At 36.5% G+C, this 24,832-nt stretch overlaps 1 protein-coding gene across 9 annotated transcripts in view; it reads right to left on the reverse strand.

The window, feature by feature from the left end:
- Nucleotides 1-1,291: 1,291 nt before the first annotated feature.
- Nucleotides 1,292-24,832, reverse strand: part of AKAP9 (A-kinase anchoring protein 9) — a 153,410-nt gene continuing 129,869 nt past the window's right edge. For 8 of the 9 annotated variants that reach the window (XM_077856981.1, XM_077856979.1, XM_077856978.1 and 5 more), the window contains 13 exons: nt 22,076-22,220; nt 19,350-19,569; nt 18,473-18,623; nt 16,678-17,346; nt 16,256-16,464; nt 15,830-15,935; nt 13,944-14,126; nt 12,753-12,953; nt 11,629-11,861; nt 9,074-9,159; nt 7,764-7,893; nt 6,443-6,582; nt 1,292-1,830 (listed from right to left, as the gene is read on the reverse strand). In XM_077856981.1, coding sequence (XP_077713107.1) covers nt 1,796-1,830; nt 6,443-6,582; nt 7,764-7,893; nt 9,074-9,159; nt 11,629-11,861; nt 12,753-12,953; nt 13,944-14,126; nt 15,830-15,935; nt 16,256-16,464; nt 16,678-17,346; nt 18,473-18,623; nt 19,350-19,569; nt 22,076-22,220 — 2,508 coding nt within the window. In that variant the 3' untranslated portion in view covers nt 1,292-1,795. The remainder of the gene's footprint in view (nt 1,831-6,442; nt 6,583-7,763; nt 7,894-9,073; nt 9,160-11,628; nt 11,862-12,752; nt 12,954-13,943; nt 14,127-15,829; nt 15,936-16,255; nt 16,465-16,677; nt 17,347-18,472; nt 18,624-19,349; nt 19,570-22,075; nt 22,221-24,832) is intronic. The other variant, XM_077856980.1, reaches the window with a different exon arrangement.

A 24,832-nucleotide genomic window follows, 5' to 3' on the forward strand; every position in this document is an offset into this window, starting at 1 on the left:
ACTGCTAGAGAGGTCATAGCACAAGAAAATTTCAAAACCCGAGTAAGGCTAGTCTGTTTAGTGAATAATAGTTTGTTTTAGACTTGAATATAATTTTTAACCACTGACTCATTACTGAGAGGCATCAAATCAGACTGCAGAGTCCTGATGTCATAAGGGGGGGCTGATGGTCACACAGTGGGACACTTGTCCATCCGCTTTCTCCATTTTCACAGCAGAAAGGCTTTGAATGGCAAGTTATGCTAACTAAAAACAACCCTCCCCCCTTCAAATAACTGCTTTAGAATATATTTGTTATTTCTGGAACTCCTCTTATTTGGAACCTAGCTGCTAATATGAAAAAATTAGGTAATCTCTAAGAATGTAGCCCTGTTTGTTGGTATAAAAATCACAGAATGTCCAGTGGTAAGACAAAATTCTTAGCATATAAACATTAAATACTATTCCTCTTGCTGTTTTAGTGTTTCAGGGAGGATTCTGGTTAAGAAATACTGAGATTTATATTATCTCTGTGAGTTTCCCAATCTGGAATTTGGTGTGGACAGCAAAAATATTGCTTAATTCTGCTGCATTTAGCACTGTGGTTAATAAAATTTAAGATTCTTTCAGTTAAATGATTTTTGCATCATCCTAGTGGGCATGGCTTTGTGAAGGCACTTTTGGACACAAGTAAGACTAATGAAAATATCAATATAGTTTTTAAAAAATACTATATGTAGGTGTAAAGTTAATAGCAAGTCACATAGAAAATGCTTTCTCGAGGGAGGGAAAGAAAAATCCCAATAGTATTTTAAGATTAAGACAACTTTCTAAATCTCGAAGTATACATATTTCAGATAATGAGATAATCTGCACTGTGACGGACTCGATGTTTGTGTCCCCCTCACCTCAAATTCTTCTTTGAAACCCATTCTTCAATTTGTTAGTATTCAGAAGTGGGGGCTTTGGGAGGTGATAAGGTCATGGGGGGAGAAGTCTCATGAATAGGGTTAGTGTCCTTATTAAAGAAGCCTCAGAGATCTCCCTTGTCCCTTCTGCCATGTAATGACAGAGCAAGAAGACGGTAGTCTGTGAACCAGGAAGCAGGCTCTTACCAGACACCAAATCTGTTGGCACCTTGATTTTTGACTTCTCAGCCTCTGGAACTGTAAGAAGTAAATTTCTGTTTTTTGATAAACCATATAGTCTCTGGTATTTTGTTACAGCAGCCTGAATGGACTATGCTCACTTAAAAATGAGAAGTTTAAAAAAAAAAATAAATGAATAAAAAGAAGTTTCAAATACAGTGTGGTTAAAATGGTGAAGTCATTTTTATTTCAGTACTTGACAAAATACCCCATAAAATTCAAAACTTCTACCATTATACAAAAATAGGTCTCTACAAGTGATAGTATCTGTCTTCATCACCAGTAGCAAATATATTAGGGCAGAAACATGTAATTCAGTAGCCTTATAAGAAAAGTGCTGGACACCTCAAGCTACACATTCAGCAGTATCATAATGCGCAAAAGTTTAATCTTTTCACCCATTCGATAAATACACAAGTCTTATAATTTAATCATTTAAATTAGCATTCCACAAATATACATGTAATTTAATGATTATTGTGCATGAATACATACACAATGCTAGTATGTACAAATTCCAGTTTGTTTTCATGTGCTGGCAAGAGATTTGTATACAATCATAAGCTGTGTTCATATTGGTCCCGCTGAATATCCACAATACAAAAGCACAAAAGAACGAACTTACAAAAGGGATTTTGTTTAAAATCACTGATTCATGTTTCAAAGGATTATCTTCTCATGCCAGCATGAAACTGGGTTGAACCTATGAGAGAAAAACAAGACGTAAAATATTTTAAAATAAATTGCTGCCCTTTGCCAGACTAATTAGAACAGGCATACCATGGTGATACTGCAAGTTTGTTTTCAGACTATTGCAATCAAGTGAATATTCAATACAGAGTCCAATAAATTTTTGTTTTCCCATGCAAATAAAAATTATGTTTACACTATGCTAAAGTCTATTAATTGTTTATGTAATAGCATTATGTCTAAAATTACAATGTACATACCTTTAACACTTTATTATTAAAAAGTGCTAATCATCATCTAAGCTTATGATCTTTTTGCTGGTAGAGGGTCTTGATGTTGAAGGCTGCTGACCATGTTGGTGGCTGCTGAAGACTAGGGTGGCTGTGGCAATTATTTCATATAAAATAAAAATGATATTTGCTGCGCCAATTGGCTCTTCCTTTCATGAACAATTTCTCTGTAGCATGTGATGCTGTTTGATACCATTTTACTCAGTTTAGAACTTTCAAAACTGGAATCAATCCTCTCAAACTCTGCTATTTTATCAACTAAATTTATGTAATATTATAAATCCTTTGTTATCGTTTCAACAATCTTCACAGCATCTTCACTAAGAACAGATTCTATCTCAAGAGATTACTTTTTTTTTTTCTTGCTCTTCCATAAACAACCCCTCAACCATTAAAAAGTTTCATCATAAGATTGCAGCAATTTAGTTCCATCTTCAGGCTCTACTTTTAGTTGTCCTACTATTTCCACCACAACTGCAGTTACTTCTGCCAGTCAATACTTCAAAGTCAGGCACCAGGTTTGAAATCAACTTCCAAACTCCTATTCATGTTGATATTTTGACCTCTTCTCATGAATCACAAATGTTTTTACTGGCATCTAGAATGGTGAATCCTTTCCAGAAGGTTTTTGGTTTACTTTGCTCAGATCTGTCAGGGAAATCTCTATCTATGGTTGTTAGAACCTTACAAAATATACTTTATAAAGTATAAGACTTGAAAATCAAAATTACTCCTCGATCCATGGGCTGCAGAATGGATGTTGTGTTAGCAGGCACGTAAACATTAATCCTGTTGTAAATCAGAGCTCTTGGGTGAGCAGGTGTATTATCAATGAACAGTAATATTCTGAAATCTTTTTTACTGAACAGATCTCAACAATGGGCTTAAAATACTCAGTACACCATGTTGTAAAAAGATGTGGTGTTCTATCCAGATGTAACACAGGCAGAGCAGATTTACCAGAACTCTTATGGACTCTAGGATTTTTGAAATGGTAAATGAGCACCGGCTTCAACTTAAGTTACCAGCTGAAGAAGAGAGAAGGCCCCGAGAAGAGAGTCAGCCCATCCTCTGAGACTAGACACTGACTCTTCATCTCCAGCTATGACAGGCCTAGATGGCATCTTCTTCCAAAAGAAGGCTATACTGTCTACATTCAGCATCTATTATTAAGTGTAGCCACCTTCATGAATTATCTTAGCTACATGTTCTGGGTAACTCAGGGCTTCTACACCAGCACTTGCTGCTTCACCTTGCACTTTACGCTATGAAGACTTCTTTCCTTAAAACACATCAACCAACTTCTGCTTGCTTCAAACTTTCTTCTACAGCTTCCTTAATTCTTTCAGCCTTTATAGAATTGAGGAGAGTTAGGGCCTTGCTCTGGATTAGACTTTGGAATAAGAGAATGTTGTGGTTGGTTTGATATTCTATCCAGACCACTAAAACTTTCTCCCTATCAGCAATAAGGCTGTTTGGCTTTCGTATCATTTGTATGTTCACTGGTGTAGCACTTTTACTTTCCTTCAAGAACTTATCTTTTGCATTTATAGCTTGGCTCTTTGGTGCAATCTTGGCTTTTGACTTGCCTTGCTCACTGATTTTTTTTTTTTTTAAGATTTTATTTATTTATTCATGAGAGACACAGAGATAGAGGCACATAGGCAGAGGGAGAAGCAGGCTCCTCACAGGGAGCCCAATGTGGGACTCGATCCCCAAACTGGGACCAGATCAGTCCTGAGCCAAAGGCAGACGTCCCACCGCTGAGCCACTCAGGCATCCCATTCCTCACTAAGCTTAATCATTTCTAGCTCTTGATTTTAATAAAGTGAGATGTGTGACTCTTTCATGTGAATACCTAGAGGCCATCGTAGGGTTATTAAACTGGTTTGATTTCAACATTGCTGTGTTTCAGGGAATAGGGAGACTCGAGGAGAGGAAAAGAGAGGCATGGCCGGCTGGTTGGTGGAACAGTCAGAACACATATATTTATTAAGTACGCTGTCTAATATGGGCACTGTTTGTGGTGCCTCCAATACAATTACAATACCAATTATCAAAAATCACTGAGCACAGGTCTAATGAAAAAGTCTAAAACATTTGTGAGAGTTACCAAAATGTGACATGAAAGTGAGCAAATGTTGGAAAAATGGCACCAAGAGAGGTGCTCAGACACAGGGTTGCGATAAACCTTCAATTTGTAAAAAATGCTTATCTGCAGAATGCAATAAAGTGAAGGACAATAAAAAACAAGGTATATCTGTAGTGATTTCAGATTAGTTTTCTACCTACACCAGATTAACTAGTTCATGAAGGGCAGAAGATTACTATTACCCTTCATTAAAAAAATGCTTTTTGCGGCCCCTGAGTGGCTCAGTTGGTTAGTAGCTTGGGTCTCCATCTTGATCTCAGGGTTGTGAGTTAAAGCCCTGCATGGGGTTCTGTGCTGGGCTGAAGAGCCTATTTTTAAAAAAATAACCAATAAAAAAATGCTTTTTATTTTTCTAAAAACGTCTTATTCATACTTGAACTGACTTTTATTTTTTTAGATTTTAGATTTATTTGAAAGAGAGGGCACGTGCACGTGAGCGGAGGCAGTAGAGGGAGTGAATCTTCACGGCAGACTCCCTGTTGAGCCCAAAGCCCAATGAGGGGCTTGATCTCATGACCCATGAGATCATGACCTGAGATGAAACCAAGAGTTAGATGCTCAAATGACCAAGCCACCTAGGCACCCCTGAGCTGATTTTTAGAAGAGATTTTGAGTATATATTTAAAAGTCACTGTGGCTCTATAGCAAGGTAAAACTAATGTTAAGATTCTCTTTGAAGTACCCAGCAGGTTGAATGTTCTAGCCTATACCTCTTGCCTCTTGAAAAATCTTTTGGTCTTTAAAATCTGAGTCTTGTGAAATCTCAAATGCTCAAAACAAAATATAAACCAAACCAAACCATACCAGACAAAGTCCAGCTATAATAATAACAGTTTCATATGACTACAAGTTGCTTGGGTTAGATGATTTCTTGTATGAGGAGACAAACTCCTAAAAATAACCTGCTGGGGATCCCTGGGTGGCTCAGTGGTTTGGCGCTTGCTTTCAGCTCACGGTGTGATCCTGGAGACCCAGGATCTAGTCCCACGTTGGGCTCCCTGCATGGAGCCTGCTTCTCCCTCTGCCTGTGTCTCTGCCTCTCTTTCCCTCTCTCTGTGTATCTCATGAATAAATAAATTTTAAAAATCTTAAAAAAAAAAACAAACAACCCAGCTGTTAGTGCTATCTAGTTTGTGAGAATAGTAGGAAAAAAACGGTCTTTCACAAAAGTAAAAACAAAATATAAAAGTAGATTTTAAATTAAAGCACATTAAATTAAGAAGCACATAAATTAATTTGTGTGCACATAAAGCACATAATTTAAGCACATAAATTAATCTAATGCACTTTAAATTAAGAAGATTCAAACCACTGAATCGAGTGAATTTGAAGGGAGATAGGGAAAAGAGATTGTCCCACAATGAATAAGGAATCCACACATCTATTAAGTACAAATTTTTTTGTGTTTTTGAACAGAGGGGAAAAAAGGTCATACTTATAAAGTCTTTTGAATGGAATATAAAAAGCACCGGGTCCTAGTAGGGATAATGGCTGCATTAAATGCTTAAGATACTTGCTTCCTTCTCTCATCTCCCCACCCCTAATTTGCATGCTAACATATTACGGTTATTGACCAATGAACAATGTGGGGGTGAAGGGTGCTGACCTCTTACACAGTCAAAAATCCATGTACAACTTTTGACTTCCCCAAAACTTAATAGCCTACAGCTAAGAAAGCCTTATAGGTAACAGAGTCCATTAATACATATTTTTATATTATATCTTGTATTCTTACAATAAAGCTAGAGAAAAGAAAACAGTAAGAAAATTGTAACACAAAATACATTTACAATACTGTAGTGTATTTAGTGAGAAAAGTCTGTATATAAGTGGCCCTGTGCAGTTCAAACCTGTGTTGTTCAGGAGCATATACTTAGGAACACGTTCTCCAGCAGACTCGTAAGCCTCAGGACTTTGTACACTGGTGCCTGTTGTGCATTTCATCTAATCGATCCAAGTAGGGAATCTATTTTTTGTAGGAGTGAAATCTGAGGTGATAAATCATCTCTTGAGTTAAATTCCTAAGTCTAACCTGGTAACTCATGAACTAAACTCTAAGATTTGATTATCTAATGAGGAAGGTCAAAAAGTTTCAGAAAGAGAATGGAGAGCTCTGGGTTGGTCCAGCACTATGGGGCTGCTAATAATAATAATAATAATACATATGGTAAAGCTGAGAGTACCTGACTGTACAGTTCCAAGTCGTCTCTGTAGGGCTTCTAGCCGTGTGATATAATCTGTCAGGGCTCTGTCGGGGTCATAATTCTGAAGCTGAGAACATGCTAATGAACTCGGATTTAAATCAGCCGGAGGGCCTGGGTACCTATGAAATTAAAAATATGAACATGAAGCCAAATTATCCACAAAGCAAGTAATGTAACAACCTGCTTCCACCCTGCCCTCTCAAAAGATAAATCTGTAACTTGAGTTATGAACATAAACTGGCAAGAAGAGTCAGAATTCACATTTGAACATTTCTGTACTGTGTGTCTTCGGTTGGTCCATAGGTAGCAAAGTATTTGGCTTTGCAGATATATAGTTCTTGGTTTGACTATGAACTTCAGTTTTCTAATGTGCAAGGCTGAATGTGGATTAGAGATTTTGAATGTATATAACCCAGGATCAGAGAAGGCTCCAATAATCATTAATTATTGTTATAATTATATTATTATGTAATATATCTAATATAAATATTAATGTCATCCCTATATTTTCCAGTGATCTTACTAAGAATCAGATACTTAATATTTTTACATTATTAGGGTTAAAAACTGAAACTAGAGAGAAGAAATTGTAACTCTGCAATATTAGCATGTATGTGGCCATGCTAAAAATAGATGTATATAATTTGTTAGTTCTTGTCTAGTGATAACACCTGATACGTTCTTCTAGATTCATAAGCATGTTCATAATCATTCTTTTCTTCACTTAGTTGGCCGACATGTCCTGTCAGCTCAGCATTTTGCCCCAGTAGTCTTTCAGTCAATGAGCCTCAATAAGTACTTGGGGACCTAAGCCTAGAAAAGCTAGGCTTAATCTGTACCCTCAAATGTCTGAGCTTGTGATGCATAAGGCAAAAAAATTTCTAATAAACTCAAAGCAGCTATTAAATCGACATAAAAGTGGCCAATACAATGCTTGTTGCAAAAGTCCTCAAGAAACACTGTGTATGTACAAATGCATCTTATCATGTAGACTTTAGAGGTTTTTTTTTTTCATAATCCCCTGAGACTGTTAATTGTAGTTAATACTTTTCCCAATATCTAACCACAGCATCTACCAAAAGAGATACCTGGTCAGTTCAGTTTCCTATATCCTTGGAAAGCAGGTATAAATCCAAAAAGTACTTTTGATTCTGAGCCTTAGATTATATACAACATATGCAACTAAAGATACATCTAGTTATCTCGATGCAAAGGAGTCAAAGCCCTAACACTGTACTCCATTCTCTGTTAAAAAAATTAGTACATGTAACTACTCCAGGCATGCTTATCAAATTCTTACCTATTTTGAAAAGGTAAAGGAGACCTAGGATAGTCCAGCTCTGATCTTGATCGATATGTAGTGTGTCTTGGTTCTCCATAGAGCTCCAGCCCACCAGAAGAATGATAAAATGGGTCAGTCTTTTCAGCACCTAAAGTAGTCCAAAATGGACCACATTGTAAAGGAAAAAAAATATTAAGCCCTTGAAAAATTTCTACAAAACAGATAAAGGCTCAAAGGACTATAATACTGTATTATACAACACTACCTACTATTTATACTCAATTTCAGTTATTCTTTCTAAAGAAGAGAAAAAACAATAGAACTGTTAGTTTTCCCTTGAATATAAGTATTTCTGACAATCTGGAACTATACCTCAAAGAAAATAAACTATTTAATCGGAATATTTTCTTTTTAAAAGATCTCTTCCTAGTTATAATTAGAGGTGAAGTGAGGGGTATTTGAGTGTGTATAGTTTGGGGAAAAAGATGATGTGGATAAAAAAATATTACATCACACCATTCTACTTTTATTAGAAAAAAACGTGAAATCAAGATTTGCTAACTTATAGCACAGAACTCCTTATGGTATAGATTTCAGCTGTTTCTGTGTAAGGATGCATATTTCAAGGCACTTTGTTTAGGATACCAAATATATTTCCTCTTTCTCTGCTTGGTTACTGGTAGAATATGTAAAGGTGGTTTAATACCAATACATAGCTGCATTAATACAGCTATGCTGTGTGCCTGAAACTCTGTATACTCCCCAGCTTCTGAGTTCATCCACATGCCTAAAATGTTGAAATTCGAATGTTTGTTTCCACTTTTAGGTGTAGACAGAAGGAATCTTAACTGTTACCATTATATACAACCTATATGTAAACTCAGAAACATAAATACTGCTAAATTGTGAAAACTTCAAACCATAAATTCCATAAAACTGAGTAACAGCAATCCTATCTGGAATCAAACTCTTACATGCAGTTCTTAAGTGGCTGGCTCTGCCTCTTCCTACTGGGTAATCTGGGGGCAAACAAATGCTTCCCATGCCTTAGTTTTTCTTCTATAAAGTGAGAATAACAGTAGCCGTGCTTATATCAAAGGATTGGGAGAATAAATGAGAAAACGTGGAAAAAGGAGGGCTTAGTACAGACTCAGTGGTCCATAAAAATCATCTCTCTTTACTCTTTAAACAGCAAACTCCCCAGCTCTGTTGGTATAGGGCTCTGGTCTTTGGACAACACAGGTCCCAGAACACATTATTTGGAACATATTACACAAACAGTAATTTTGAGAGAATCATAAACACAAGAAATCCTATTTTGACTTCACCTGGATTCAGTCCAAAGCCATCCCTGTTAATATTGATGGAACCAGAACTTGTGACTCGTTGCCACCGTCGAACCAAAAATTTCATTCTAAAAAAGATGCCAAGAAAAATTTCACAGCACATCTATAATGGAAAGAGTATAAATACACATATCCCACAAAATGAAGTCATACATTTGAATATGAACACAGAACAACTTTCAACACAGTCACATGACTGCCTAATCTAAAATCATGCAAATGTTCTCTGGTTTGTGGCAAAATAAACTGGAAGAGAATAGACTGGCTTCCCAAGATGCAGCAGAGGTCTCTTCTATTGCCAGCACAGGGTTCTGACTTTAGAGGTTTAGGACACAAAGAAATGAAGGGCAAAAACAGAAAAGAGAAAAGCGGATGGGCAAAGAAAGGATGAGAAATAATCAAAGAGAAAAGAATGGGGTGCCTGGGAGATCCCTGGGTGGCTCAGCGGTGTAGTGCCTGCCTTCGGCCCGGGGCGTGATCCTGGAGACCCAGGATCGAGTCCCATGTCGGGCTTCCTGCATGGAGCCTGCTTCTCCCTCTGCCTGTGTCTCTGCCTGTCTCTCTCTTTGTGTCCCTCATGTATAAATAAATAAAATCTTAAAAAAAAAAAACTTAAAAAAAAAAAAAAAAAAAAAGAATGGGGTGCCTGGGTGGCTCAGTTGGTTAAGCATTTGCCTTCAGCTCAGGTCATGATCCCGGAGTCCTGGGGTTGGGCCCTGTTGGGTTCCCTGCTCAGCGGGGAGTCAGCTTCTCCCTCTTCCTGCCCCCTGTTCTTGTTCTCTCTCTCTCTTTCTAACAAATAACATCTTTAAAAAAAAAAAAAAAAGAAAAAAGAAAAAAGAATGGAGATTATCATACAAATGAGATGGAACGAGAATAAACAGACCTTCACCCTGGCAGTGAGACTAAGCTGGGAAAGCTGGAAAATAAGTGTGGCCATGGGATCAGGGCCAAAAAACAATAAGGCTTTAAAAGGAATGGGGGTAGGAGTGTTGCAGATCAGCTATAGCGAGGTGCTGCCTCCCCTACCCTGGCTCAAGGAACTTTCTGGAACACTAACTTTGATTTCTTAATTCCAATCAGTTGCAAAGCTCAGTTTTAGGAGGGTGAAAATACAATAAACATATAGGAGGACAAAAAAGAGGGAGTTAGAATGCAGTCCTTTAATAGCAACTGGCTTTCATGGAACCCTCTCAAATTCTTCCAATAAAATTAATAACTAACTCCTGTGACCTGTCACTTAGTGTCTAAGTTATGAGCATACTGGTTTTTCCCACTAGGAAGTGAGCTGTCTTTAGGGATTTTGGTAAGGTTTGTATTTTTTCTTCATCAGTAAGTGCATCTTCTAGCACTTAACCCTATACAGTGTACAAGGTAATGAAAGGAATGGAAGATAAGGAGAAACTGGAACCACCTGACAACAATGTGAAGGAGCAGAGGCAAGGAGGGTCTCAGACCATTAATAAAATAAAATGTGAGCTTCCTTTACAGAGCCCACATGGATGAGACTTGGGAGCCCTGGGTGATTGTCCTAGCTCTACCACTACTGGCTTTGCAATCCTTCTGTGTGCCTCAGTTTCCTCATCTGTGAGATGGTATTCTAAACCAGGTGATCTCAGACAGCTTCTAGTTAAAAAATTCTGTCATATTTTTCAAGGAAAAGACAGGTCAAGGATAAAGGACAAAACCCTCTGAAGACCTAAAATCATCAAATGTGATCTGATAGGAAGAACTTTAAAAACTAAAAATTCTTCTGAGACTGTCTGGTTCCTATATAAATAAAAGGGAGGGGAAATATGAAGAAGCCTAGGGGCCTGAGTATATATCACCCAGGTGAGAGTTTGGACTCTCCAAACTCTGTGAGAGTTTGGTATTTATCACCTAGGTGAAGTCAGGACTCAGACTCCCTTCAGTGGGGAGTCCTGAGTGGCTCCATTTCAACCACAAATGAGTACCAGAGTTCCTAGCTTAGAACTACTAGAGGAAGAGTTACAAAAGCTTAGAACTTAGTAGTTCCTAGCTTAGAACTACTAGAGGAAGAGTTACAAAAGCACTAGCATAGTCCAATGCCCTAAAGGCTAACCTTCGGTTTGAATGCAGATGTTAGGCCAGGGCTTTGTGTAGCTGAACCCCATGAGTGGGTTATTTTAGCAATGAAGAAAATGAATGTGTAGCCTAAGTAATTTTTCAAAAACATTTTTTTCCCTTTTGTGATTCCTTTTATTTATAGGTCTGAGCTAGTTCATGGCCTTATTCAGAGTTAAAAAATAAAACAAAACCAAAACACAATCCAGATGGGATGTGCCAGCTCTGAGTTACTAGCTACCTGCACCTGGGAAGCCCTTTTTATAGGATCTTCATGGTGCAATATAAGGTATCCCTGGCTACAAGAATGAAAGAAAGAAGTCGGCATGTTTTATTGATGATAAATGTCTCATATACATGAATACGGAGCATACTAGGCAGAGAAAGGAGAGGATTAAAAATCTAAATCCTTTCAGATTCTATTAAAATGCATTTTATTTCCAACACTTTACCTAGAAATTGCCATGGACACTCTGACGGCTGACCGAAACCTGGTGAAGCCCCTTGGACGATTGGTGATCACCTCTAGGTCTGTGAAGGCTGGCTGTCCCCCCATCCGGGCCAGCAGAGCCAGGGTGGCATCTTCACATTCCTGAAACCCACCCAGTAATAGCAGCAGGTATTTCTTCTGATAAATGAGCGCTTTCCGAAAACTTTCTGCCCTCAGGTATTTACCATAAATTCTCTATGTTAAAAAAAAAGGGGGGAAGAACATAAAGACATTATTGAAAAGCCATTCAAATTGTTCTCTAGGGGAAGATAACATAGATTTTATTTTACAAAAGTACTAGTAGTGGAATGGCAGATATCCTACTACTGTTTTCCATTTGATCAGCAAAGTTGAAGATAAAGATAATCAACCTTAGATTTTACATTTCTGCCTCTTTTTAGTCCATGGAATGTGACTACAAACCTTATACTTAGGTTTGGGGTTTCATTTTGGAGTTTAGGCTCTATTCATCATATTCATTGCAAATATTTTTGTCATTCCATTATTATCTCAGTTTTTTTCTCCTCTAACTGCGTAGAGCTACTTTTATTATTACGGTCGCTAATCTTTTTTTTCTTTAAAGTTTTCAATGTTAATGTTCTCTGTCTCTTCAAGAAGCATAAATTTATGTTCACTCCATAGTTAAAAGAAATATTCCAAACATGTTTCTTTCTGTTTTGGATTTTATGTTAACAGATTAAAAGCAGTTTTAACTACAGTATTCATTTTAGTCAGGAGAAAGGCAGTTCAGAGGGTTTACCATCTTACAGAACATGATGCTCTGGTATTGAATGTAGTAGAGCTTTTGTTGGCAGTAGAAATGAAACTTTCTGTTGGTCTTCAGGGATGAAATGGTGGGAAGCAGGACCGTGAGCTCGCGGTGCTGCCAGTACGGCATGCCTTGCCACCAAGTTTTTGTGACCAGCTGGAGGCCTGTACTCATGACGCACATCGAATAGTGAGAGACCTAGAGGCAGCCTGAGCGCCACCTAAATTTCTTTACTCTGTTCAGTTAAGGTTAGTGAGAGATGAAACAAGGCAAGAGGACCAGCCTTGGTACATGTTTAGATGGAAGATGTCTCCTACCTTTATAGCAGCATGCTCTGAATCAGGGCTCAGGTTGTGAAGTAAAGTTTCATTTCTTAGTTCAGCTTTCAGTTTATACACTTCAGCTTCTGCTCTTTTCAAGGATTTTTGGAGAGTCAACTTTTCTCTGTTCCAGATTTCTTTTTCAGAAGCAATGATGGCTTCAATGCTGGCACCACCACTGAATGAAAACCTGGAAGACTGCAGAAACGAGAGCCCACTTACATGAGTTTTAGGAATAAGTCTCTGAAGAAAAATCTAAATTAAACACATTAAAGGTATCCCCTATGGGATCTCAGCTTTCCAATCTCAGAGAGGGAGAGTTCAACAGCGATCTCAATTGATAGTAAAGAATATACATTAAGTATATGGTCCTTTGCTTAGTAGATTAATTTTAAAACAAAATCTTTATGGAAGCCTCACCCAAAAGACAGTGCTTAGATTTTTGCAGAGCTTTGAAATATAAAGTCTAGAGACTTAATAAATAGACCGACCATCTGGGTTCAAATGTAGAGCCTAACCCTGAAACAGCGCCTTGGGGGAGTGCGGAAAAAAACCCCCGGCTATACACAGGGAAGTGGATCCATGCAGAAGCTCTGTGGATGTGTTATCCTGTATTTGTCTCAGGAGTCCTTTCTATCTTTATATTATATTCCTATCTTTATATTACAGAAGCTAGCAATTTATTTTGTAGTTTTTAACTGGAAAAAATTTTAAATAAACTGCTAGAGTGGTTGGTTTATTAGACTGAAATAAATAATTTAATGGCATCTTTCACTTGAGTCACAAACATAATAACTGATAATTAACTGATGAGGAACAGTCAGAATTCACATTTGAACATTTCTTAACATGGACCCACTGGTGGTTCCTAGGTAGCAAAGTATCTGGCTTTGGAGATAAGCAGTTCTTGATTGGACTACAGACTTCAGTTTTCTCATGTGCAAGACTGAATGTGGATTAAAGATTCTGAATGTACAGAACCCAGGATCTGGCCCAGAGAAGGCCCCCAATAAATGATATCTATTATTATTATTATCATTATTATTGTCATCTCTCTACCATTTTTCAATGATCTTACTAAGAATCAGATATCTAATATTTTTATATTAGAGTTAAAAATTGAAACTAGAGAGTAGAAATTGTAACTCAGCAATATTTCTAACATGGTCACACTAAAATCAGACGTACATAATCTCTGCCAGCTCCTATCTGTCGATACCGCCTGATTTGTTCTTCTAGCTTCATAACTGTATTTCTCAAATCATTCTTTTCTTCTGTCAGTTGGCTGATATGTCCTGTCAGCTCAGCATTTTGTCTTAGCAGTCTTTCAGTCAACGAGCCACAAGAAGTACCAGGGGACACTAAACCAGGCTAGAAAGAGAAAATGGTACTAAGGTCGTGTAAGCACAAATGTTTATGAACAATGCACATCAACATGTGAGCAGACGCTGAGAACACCAGATTTCATGATGAAGTGGTGCTTGAACTGAGTCTTAAATAACTAGGAAGCATTTCATAGGTAGGAAAGAAGATAGGGAAGAGCATATTAAGCAGAAGGAATAGCATGTGTAAAGGCACAAGGGTTTTGTTGGAGAGTGTGTTGCTTTTCAGGAGCTACAGGTTGCTTGGTTACGTTAGAGTAAAGGCTGCCTTCACTTTATAGATAATAGACCTAAATGGAGGCAGCAGAGAGCCCTAAAGGCTTTCAGAGTGTGCTACAAACAAAATTTATGTCTTAAAATATTCCTTTGGGGGCACATGAGTGGCCCAGTCAGTTAAGCATCTGCCTTTGGGTTGGGTCATGATTCCAGAGTCCTGGGATCGAGCCTGTGTCAGGCTCCCTGCTCAGTAGAGAGTCTGCTTCTCCCTCTCCCTCTCCCTCTGCCCACCTCCTGCTCATGCTCTCTCAAATAAATAAATAAATAAAATCTTAAAAAAAATTCCTTTGCTAGCAGCATGCGAAGTACAGTAAATTAGGGAAGATAGATCCTGGTGTCAGGTGGACACATCAGGAAGTCATTACAATAGTTTAGGTGAGAAATACTGGAAGCCTGAATAAAGGCAATGACTAAGGGCACGTGGGATATTTAGGAAGTAAAAGCACAGGACTTCATTACTACTAGGATACACAAGTGAGAGTGAAGGAAGGTAGTCTAGGGTGACTTCCAAATTCCCAAAGTGGGCTCTATCAGGACCAGAAACATGGGTTGGGGACAGAAGGAGGAAAAAAAGAAGATGCTCAGTTTAGAATGTGCCTGTGAGGTTCCTAAGGGGTCACTATGAGGCGCATTTCCCCAGAGAAAGAGTTCCTGTAACTAATGGAAAATATAAATCTGGATCACAGGATAGAGGTATAGACTAGAACAACAGACCACTAGAAGACAGAGATCTAAGTGGTCAGATCGTTATCACATTTATTCATTGTAGCCCAAAACCCAGGGTAGTAACTGGCACATAACACATGCCTTATGTAAGTATTTGTTCAATAAATAGGTCTACTGAGAACTCAGGCTGTGGGAATAAATGAGCTTTCACAGAGGAAAAAAAATGGATCAGGATAGGAGGAAGAGGAATTCATGAAGGTGACTGATGAAAGAAATGGAAGAAATATACTGAGAATATACGGTCACAAAATATACTGAGAATATACTGTCACAAAAGGTAAAAAAAGGAGGTTTTTAAGATGAGAGAGGTCAAAAGTATCAAATGCTACAAAAAAATTAAAAAGACAGGGAATGAAAAGATTCATCAGATTAGTTAACTATGAAGACAATGGTGGCATTCTGTGGGTGGTTTTGAGAGTGGTGAGATAAGCCAGACTTGATTATCATAATCTTGAAACTTAATTATCATAATACAATAAAATGCCACTATAGTTATTCAACAATGATAATGAAAATTAATTTCCCCTCAAATTTTCATTATTGTCTGTTAGGGAAGAACAAATATTAATATTTAAATTAAAAGACAAAATTAAAACTCTTTAGAAAATACAGTGCCAGTTTCAAATGATTCACATAGCTCCATTAAATCTTTGTTATTGATATCTTATAAAGAGTTTTTAAAAGTTTTACCTCTTCCCCTGGCTGGCCGGTTAATTTTTGCAGTTGTAAAATAATTTCATCAATATTTTCCTGAACCCAAATGAAGTCTTCATCATCTGCTGTTTCAAACTGTAGTCTTCAAGGAAAAAGACAAAAAGTCAAAACAGATCTTTCTCAATTAGTGGTGTTGACTAGCACAAACTTGACAGATCAGGTGACACTCTACTTGTTTTCTCCCTCACACTGAGTATTCTCTTTCCAGGACTTAAGGTGCTGAGATATTTGTTTATAGGTAGAGTTTTGTTAAAGAATACCATCTCCTAATGTGAACATGCAGTAACTTCACAATTTCAATGAACATTGCCCCGCTGGCTAGCTATTACTGAGGGGCAGGTTTTACCCAGCTTGTGTAGAAGAATGCCATCTCTAAGGGTCAAGAGAAAAAAAAAATCTAACCTATTGGAGGCTTTCTGGGCCAGATGCTGTAGTTTTGAAGCCACACATTGAAGCTTTTGTCTGATCACTTCTAATTCATGATTACAGCCAGTTCCTCCTTCATTCATTTCAATCAGTTTAAGATAGCTTGATTCCTTTGTCTCTCCTTCTATTTTCTGTTGAAGAACCCAATTTCTAGTTCGATCACTAGTTAAACTCCATGTAGTTGGCTAGCAATTTTCAACAGAAAAAGAGAAAGCAGTAAGTATCAATGAACAGCGAATCAACACAATTATGGTTTATACTCCAAATAAGCTTCTATGAATCTCCTTTTTAAATCATTTGTTCATAATTATTTAAGTAATTCAATCCAATAGCAGAAGTGTATGTTCAAAGGGCTGTAGTGCTATCTCAAAAAACATTTTAATACAGTGTTAATTTACCTCATTAAGATTCTGATAGAGAATTCTTCTACTTTCTCGTTTTTCTTCTCGTTCTAGTTCTTGCTTCTGGAATTCCTGCATAATTCCCTGTAGTCGCTTTCCTTCAAGGTCTAACTTATAAACTTGTTGCCTTTTCTCTTCCAGCTGGCGCTGAAGATCTTCTACTTTGGACTGGAGCTCATGCATTTTTTTCTGTCCTTCAGTGTTGGCCTCTTGTTCTGTCTGCAATGTCTTCCTGTGAACCTGCCTATCCTTTTCCATCTGCTGTCTTGTTTGCAAAGAATCCAGTTTATATTTCTCAGTCTCATTTAACAATTCTACTATGCGACTGTGCTTCTCCTCTAGCTGTTTCTGTAGCTCTTTAAGGAGGTCCTCAGAGGGTAGGGAAGGCCGAGGCTGCCCACTATCATCACTGCTCTGCAGCTGAGCATGCAATTCCCGCTCCCTATCCAGGGTACTACTCATTTCCTGTATTCGAACTTTCTCAGATTCAAGAAGTACTTGAAGCTCTAAGTTTCGACCTCGTTCTTCTGATAACTGGGCATCATGTAGCACTCTTTGTGATTCTATTTTCTCCTGTGATTCATTTAGTAGTTGTTTCTGTTGCTCCAACAGTAGATTTAGCTGGATATTCCTTTGTTTCTGACCCTCAAGTGAAAATTTCAAATCCTTATAGGAGAAAGTTGAATTTAAGAATTTGTTAATATCATTAAAAGTCCTTTGTCAGTATAATTATACTTTATTAATATTAAGATGGTAGTATTTGGTAATAGAACTGATTATCCAGTTTATTAACTTAAATTTTCAGTGGTTAGAGCATAATTATTTGGACAGCCAGATGATTTTCATCAAAGAATATAAACAAAAGACAGGTAAGCTAAATAATACTTTCTCTCCAAATATTAATCATATTTAGTCAAGGAATATGAAGCAGTGTATATTCTTTCTAAAAACAATACCCTTTAAAAATACAAATATTTCCAATATATTGTGATATGAATTCCTGAAAAGCCTCATGTTGTCCAATGTCACACACTGAAAATAATATGGCTTATGGGGAAAGCAGGTTTAGGGACAAACTACTCAAAACTTACACAAATTTGTAATGATAAAAAACAGTAATCAGTACCCAAGGGGATATCACGTTCTTTAGGTAAAGAGCTTACTATGCTAGGAGGCTACCAAGATGGACATTCAAAAAACCCCAGCAAAACAAAAGTAATAGGGCAGAAATGTCAGCTACGTAGTTTTTTAGCATACAGCTAGTGAGTACCATGTATGGACGGAAGTGGGCACTGTATGTGCAGTACAACCTGCCCTGAGCTGTGAGCTGTGCAAAGCTAGGGTGGGCCTCTTTCGAAGACAGTTCAGAGTGACAGGACTCATTTTAAATTTTTAAAAATATGGTAGTAAGGGCTCCTGCTGCCAGAGAGGTGTCACTATTCCCTATCCCTAGGGGAAAACAGGAACTAAAACTACTCTGCATTAAACTGAAATGGATGCCCCCCCCCACCATCAAATTGTATATGCACAGAACTCAAATTCCCAAAACACACATTGTAGCAGAATAGTCTGTACATACTCCTAGATGTAGCACAGCAAAAATGCACCCCACTCTTAGCACTTCCTGTAGACAACAGAACAGTCTTTCATAGTGGTGAACAACTTACTGACCTCATAAGGAATCTAACATGTCTAAAATCTGATGTTTTAGAAAGAGGAAAGGTCTCCAGACTCTCTCTTCCTCTGTTGTTCCGGATTTTCCACAGGCATTTAAAGAAAAAGGTAACAATACCTCAAGTTCTTCTTTATCCCGCTCTTCATTGCGTCCCAGTTTGGCTTTTTCTTTCTCCAAAGCCCACTGGAGCTCTCTGGATTTTTTCTGTTCACTTGCTAATGTGTCATTAAGCAAATGTACTTCATCAGTTTTATCTTTAACTTCCAACCTAAATCAGAGACAATGGACTTTAATAAAATTACTTTGACCAAGTTTATATTGAGAGAAAGAGACAGCTTCCACTAAACAGTGGAAGCATATTATAAACTAGCTAACAGGAAAATATAAGCCATGTACAGATTAAAGATTTTTGACTATGGTTTACTTCAAATTAACTGTTTCTAGTAATGCAACTATTAACTATTATTTATCACTGTAAATAATTTATTTTTACAAATAACATTAATAAATTTTCCTTTGTCTTTTACTGAAAATGTCTTTTACTGTATCACCATCATTCAAAATAAAGAATGACTGTCCTTGTAATGTGTTCTTGGCAAGCACAGTATCTCATTATTTACACCAACAATTTACAAGCATTTTAAAACATTTTGTACGTAGTAGGTAAATGAACCACAAATTCTATCGAGATCATAAATATCAAATTGCTTGATGGTAAAACAGAAGTCAAAATTATGTATCTTATACAATAGTAAGTCTTCAACAGAACTGAACTCACAGCAGGGAATATGCCAATGCCTAGTCATGAATTTATTATTTGGAAAAATTTAGAATTTTTCCTCACCACTGTGGTTTTTCCTATAAATAACAAAGTTTCAGGTTATTTACACATTATGTATAATGTTATGCTTTTATAAGACCTGCACAACGTCTATGACAAAATTAATCCAACTCCTTCACTGATCCAGGCTTATAATAAGGAAGCTTGACACACCTGAACGCCTCTAATTCCTTCAGGTGCTTATGTTGTGCCTTGAGTGTTGTTTCTAGTTCCAGTTTAGTTTGTGCAAGTTCACTCTTCAGTTCAGCAACCACCATTTTCTCAGAACTCAGCTGTTCCTGCAGTTCTGCTGCTCTGTCCTTAACGCTACTGAGCTCCACCTGCATCTCCAGCATCTGAGACTGCTTCTGCTGCATCGTATACTCCAAGAGTTCTAAATGGAAAAGTATGAATACTTGAATTATGACCTGGCAACTCATATTTGGTTTATAAATATTTTATTGAGAACTGATTTTTAATTTAGGAGATTACTGCAAAGCAAATGTGAAAAGATTACAGTCCCAAAGTTGGCAATATTAATACGTATCATGAATACTTTTCTCATAGTACTAATGGTCAAGATTTCAGAACTATAAATACATAAGGATGATAACAGTTTAACAGAATATATCAATACAAGATGTGAAATAAAAGAATATTCAGGTGTTTATAAGTTGTATACATAAAAGTGTGTATTTACTCATGTAGAATTTAATAGTTTATACTAAAAAATGCCAATGTTGATAGCCACACAAAGCACTTGCAAGAGTTTAGCATGTAACCACCACTAGAGTGATCAGCACGGCTTGCTGGTTTTGTTTAGCTCCCTACACACACAGTCCCTAGGAACTTTACTGTCATAGAAGTTTAGATCAGTTTATTCTTTAAGCGCCAACCAAAGCCCTGCTACAGGTCTGTTACAATGAAAACAAATGAAAATATTTAAACTTCTAAGTACAATAAATGAAAAAAAAGTTACGAAATATGCATTAGGATCTCATTTTTGCAAAAAACATAAATTGTATATTACAGTATTAACAAAGGTCTGCAGATAGATGTATTTACCTGGGTGAGGGTGATTTTTCCTCTATTTTTTTGTTTTTCCATTCTACCTTAATGTATTTCCAACCGAAAAATTTTTTATCAAAGTTCATTGCTTTATATTACAATTCATATTACTGATGTTAAGAGGCAGGAATAACATTGGTTTTAGAAAATAGTCAATCTAGTTTTAAGCTTTTGATTTTTTTTAGATTTATTTATTTATTTTAGAGAGAGAGAGAGAGAGCACAAACATAAAGGGCAGAGGGAGAAGGAGAGAGAATCCCAAGCAGATTGCCCTGAGTGCAGAATCTGACATGGTGCTCGATCTCAGGACCTTGAAATCACAACCTGAGTTGAAACCAAGAGATGGATGCATAGCTGACTTTGCCACTCAGGTGCCCCTATTAGTTTGAGCTTTTAAAACTATTTCTTAGAAGAAGCTAAGGATCTACAAATATAAATATGTACTTACATATTAAGTTTTCCATGGGGTTCTATTTAACTTAAATAATAATAAAGTAAAATAATACTAATCAATTCTCTAAAAATAATCTTATATTTATAGATTTGTGATCTGATGAAAATGAGACTGTACTTTAATTCCTACTGATTTCCATTTGCAACTTAATTTACTATAACAGACATCCCTAAAAAAAGTGGGGAAAGTACATGAACAAGCATACCACAAAAGCAAAAATCCAGCTAGTTTATAATTAGTTTGGCATTACAAAATAAAAGTGAAATATTCTATGACTCAGCAATTCCACCCCTGGGGTATATATACCCAGAAAACTCATGTATGTATGCAGCACGTGCAGAATAGCATAGCTTGTAAGAGCTAAAAAAAAAATAATAATAATAAATAAAAAAAAAAAGAAACAATCTAAATATTCAATCACAGAATGGATATATAAATTGTGGAAATTCTACACAGTAACAAAAACAAACTGGAGATAAATGCAGTAACTTAGAAAAATATTATAGAGACATAAAAGAAGTAAGATACAAACATATATAGAATAATAAAGTTCAAAAGCAGGAAAACTGTAAAAGCTTATATGGTTTAGCAATATACAAATAGGTAGTAAAACTAAAGAAAAATCAGGATAATAGTTACCTCTATGTTACCACAGAGGAGTGTGTTTGGGAAGGAGCCTCTGAGGTACTTGACATGGGTGAAGTTTCCATAGATATTCATTTAAAGATTTGTTATTCTATATATTTTTGTATCTTGCACTTTTCTTTATGTATATTATAGTTTACAAATAATCCATAAGAAAAGGATTGAAAAAGAAATAGTTACTCTCATTGTGGATTTCTTTTTCTTTTAGATAGTTAACTTCACAAAGAACTTCAAAACAAAAAAGGGTAATGAAAAAAAAAAAAGGTAATGAACTTAATGGGCTTGTTTTAAACACCCTGATCAAAGCAATGGCTGTTCTTTTTAAATTAAACATATTTGGGGGATCCCTGGGTGGCGCAGCGGTTTGGCGCCTGCCTTTGGCCTAGGGCGCGATCCTGGAGACCTGGGATCGAATCCCACGTCGGGCTCCCGGTGCATGGAGCCTGCTTCTCCCTCTGCCTGTGTCTCTGCCTCTCTCTCTCTCTGTATGACTATCATAAATAAATAAAAAATATATATTTAAAAAAAAATTAAACATATTTGTTTAAAAGCCAATTGGACAATCTCTTAATTCCCAGAGTAATTAATGTAGATTATTTCCATGATATCAGAATAAGAAGAAAATGTGACTATAAGGAAATGTGTTTTTAAATGAGTAACAATACGAAGAAGGGAAACAGTGAAATATTTCAACCTATTTGCTGCTACCATGTGAACTTGACATATAGCATACCTTGGTTTGGTTGATCATTCTCTTGTTCTCTTTTCAGAGTCATTTTCCTACCATTCATCTGAGCATGCAGTGCTTGAATTTCAGATAACAAACTCCTTCTATCTGCTTTCTGGAGGCATTCCATAGCTGCTTGATATTCAATACTCTACAATGCAAAGTAAAAAAATCAAGTGAAGAAGAGTGTATTATTGTAAAGACAATAATATTAACAACCAGGAAGTCTGGGGAAAAAAATGGAACACATGCTAAAATTTTGGAAATACACTAATTTTCACTTCCTGTTCATTAGGAACAGGAACTTTTAAATTATTCATTAAACAGTTCATTAAAATGAACTCAAACAGTTCATTAGGAACTTTTTAATTATTAATCTTCACATATACTTTGAAAAACTCCAAACATAAAATAAGAATAATAACAAACACTCATGTACATAGCTTACAAAATAGCACCTGTACAGCTAAAGCCCTCTCTATACAACTCCCTGAGCACTTCCTCTGCAGCACCTGCTTCAGAAATACTCAAATTCTAAGTCTGGTGTTATTTTCATGCACTCTATATATTATGTACACAAATGTATCCTCAGCAATATACAGTATAGTTTTGCATGTTTTAAAACTTTATATAAATGGCATCATATGGTATATTCACCTTTGCATGATTTGCCTTTTTCACTTATGGAATTTAAGTGAATTTCATCATGTTGCTGAACCATCTGGGTTGACACACATAGCTCTATTTCATAATCATTTTCAATGTTATATAGGATTTGATAGTATGAAGTATACAGTACAGCTTGAATATCTTTTCATATATTTATTGGATATATTTTTGGGCACATATTTGTATAATTTGTCCATTTTTCCAGAGGTTGTTTTATTCTCATTGGATATCTGGTCAGTGGTTTCCTTTTCTTACGATGTCCTTGTATGGTTTAAGAATCAGAGCAATAATGGGGTGCCTGGGTGGCTCAGTCAGTTAAGTAGCCGACTCTTGATTTTGGTTGAGATCATGATCTCAGGGTCTCGAGACTGAGCTGCTTGTCAGGCTCCACGTTCAGCGGGGAGTCTGCTTGAGATTCTCTCTCCCTGCCCTTCCCCCTGCTCTTATGTGATTTTTTTTTCTCCTCTTTCTTAAATAAATAAATCTTAAAAAAAAAAAAAAAGAAAAATCAGAGCAACACTGGCCTCATAGAATGGGCTGGGCAGTGTTCCCTTCTCTCCTTAATTTTAAAAGAGTTTGTAAAGGACTGGTATCAATTCCTTAATCATTTGGTAGAATTCATCAGTGAAGCCATCTGATGCTTTTCTTGTGTGAGATATTTTAAAATTACTAATTTAACTCTTTGTAATGAGTCTATTCAGAGTTTCTATTTTTCTACAAGTTTTGATAGTTTGTATATTTTTAAGAAATGTGTTCATTTAATGCTATGAAAGTAATTATTTTTAAAAATTACATTTTGTTAAGAAATTAGATTTTTACATTTTGATCTTATATCCAGCAGCATTACCAAACTTACTTATTAATTCTAAAATTCTGTGTATACATTCTTTTTAGTTTTCTATGTAAGTGGATGGGTTTTCTCACCCCTCACCCTATCTATCTTATTTTTCTTGCTTTGCTTTGTTAGCTAGATCTTTAGGACAAGGTTGAAGAAGCTAGTCAAGAATATTTTTAATATTTAACTATCAGATATAATGGTTATTTTAGGTTTCTTTTTTTTTAAGATTTTATTTATTTATTCATGAGAGAGAGAGAGAGAGAGAGAGAGAGAGGCAGAGACACAGGTAGAGGGAGAAGCAGGCTCCATGCAGGGAGCCTGACATGGGACTTGATCCTGGGTCTCCAGGATCACGCCCAGGCTGAAGGCAGCGCTAAACCGCTGGGCCACAGGGGCTGCCCTGGTTATTGTAGGTTTCTGTTAAATAGACCCTTATGTAGTTCAAGAAATTTTTTTATTTTTAGCTTGTTCTTTGTTTTAAGGTATTTTAAAGTATAAAATTCTTAATTTAATTTGCTGTGTCTCTTGAAATGATCACTGGTTTTATTTTCTCTTTTTTAAAGTAATAAGTCACATGAGTTATTTTTAATGGTATGCTACCTTTGCATTCCTGGATAAGTTTAAGGTGATTGTGTCTCTAAAAAATATACATTGGTGGATTTGATTTAATATTTTGTTTAGGATTTCTGCATCTATGTTCATAAATAAAATAGGCCCGGGATGCCTGAGTAGCTCAGCGGTTGAGTGTCTGCCTTCAACACAGGGTATGATCCTGGAGTCCTAGGATTAAGTCCCACATCGAGCTCCCTGCATGGAGCCTGTCTCTCCTTCTGCCTCTGCCTGTGTATTTGCCTCTCTCCCTGTGTTTTTCATGAATAAATAAGTAAAATCTTAAAAAACAATAATAATAAAATAAAATAGGCCCACAGGTTTTTTTCCTTGTATTATCTTTGTCTGATTTTGGTAACAGGGTTATATTATAATAGCCTCTTAACAAAAACACAAGGCATTCCCCCAGTCATCCAACAATGGGAAGTGTATGTTTAAGATTAAAATTAGTTATTCCTTGAATGTATGCTAGACTTCACCTGTAAAACCATTTGAGCTTGGTGTAATTCCTGTGGGTAGCAGGAACAATTTTTTTAATTGTTTTTTATTTCGATTTTGACATAATTTCAGACCTACAGAAAAGCTCCAAAAATTGTGCAAGGAATCCCCATATATTCTTCATCCAAATTCTCTAAATGTTAACTACA

Source organism: Canis aureus, chromosome 18, assembly GCF_053574225.1.
Source record: "Canis aureus isolate CA01 chromosome 18, VMU_Caureus_v.1.0, whole genome shotgun sequence".
NCBI classification, from domain to species: Eukaryota; Metazoa; Chordata; class Mammalia; order Carnivora; family Canidae; genus Canis; species Canis aureus.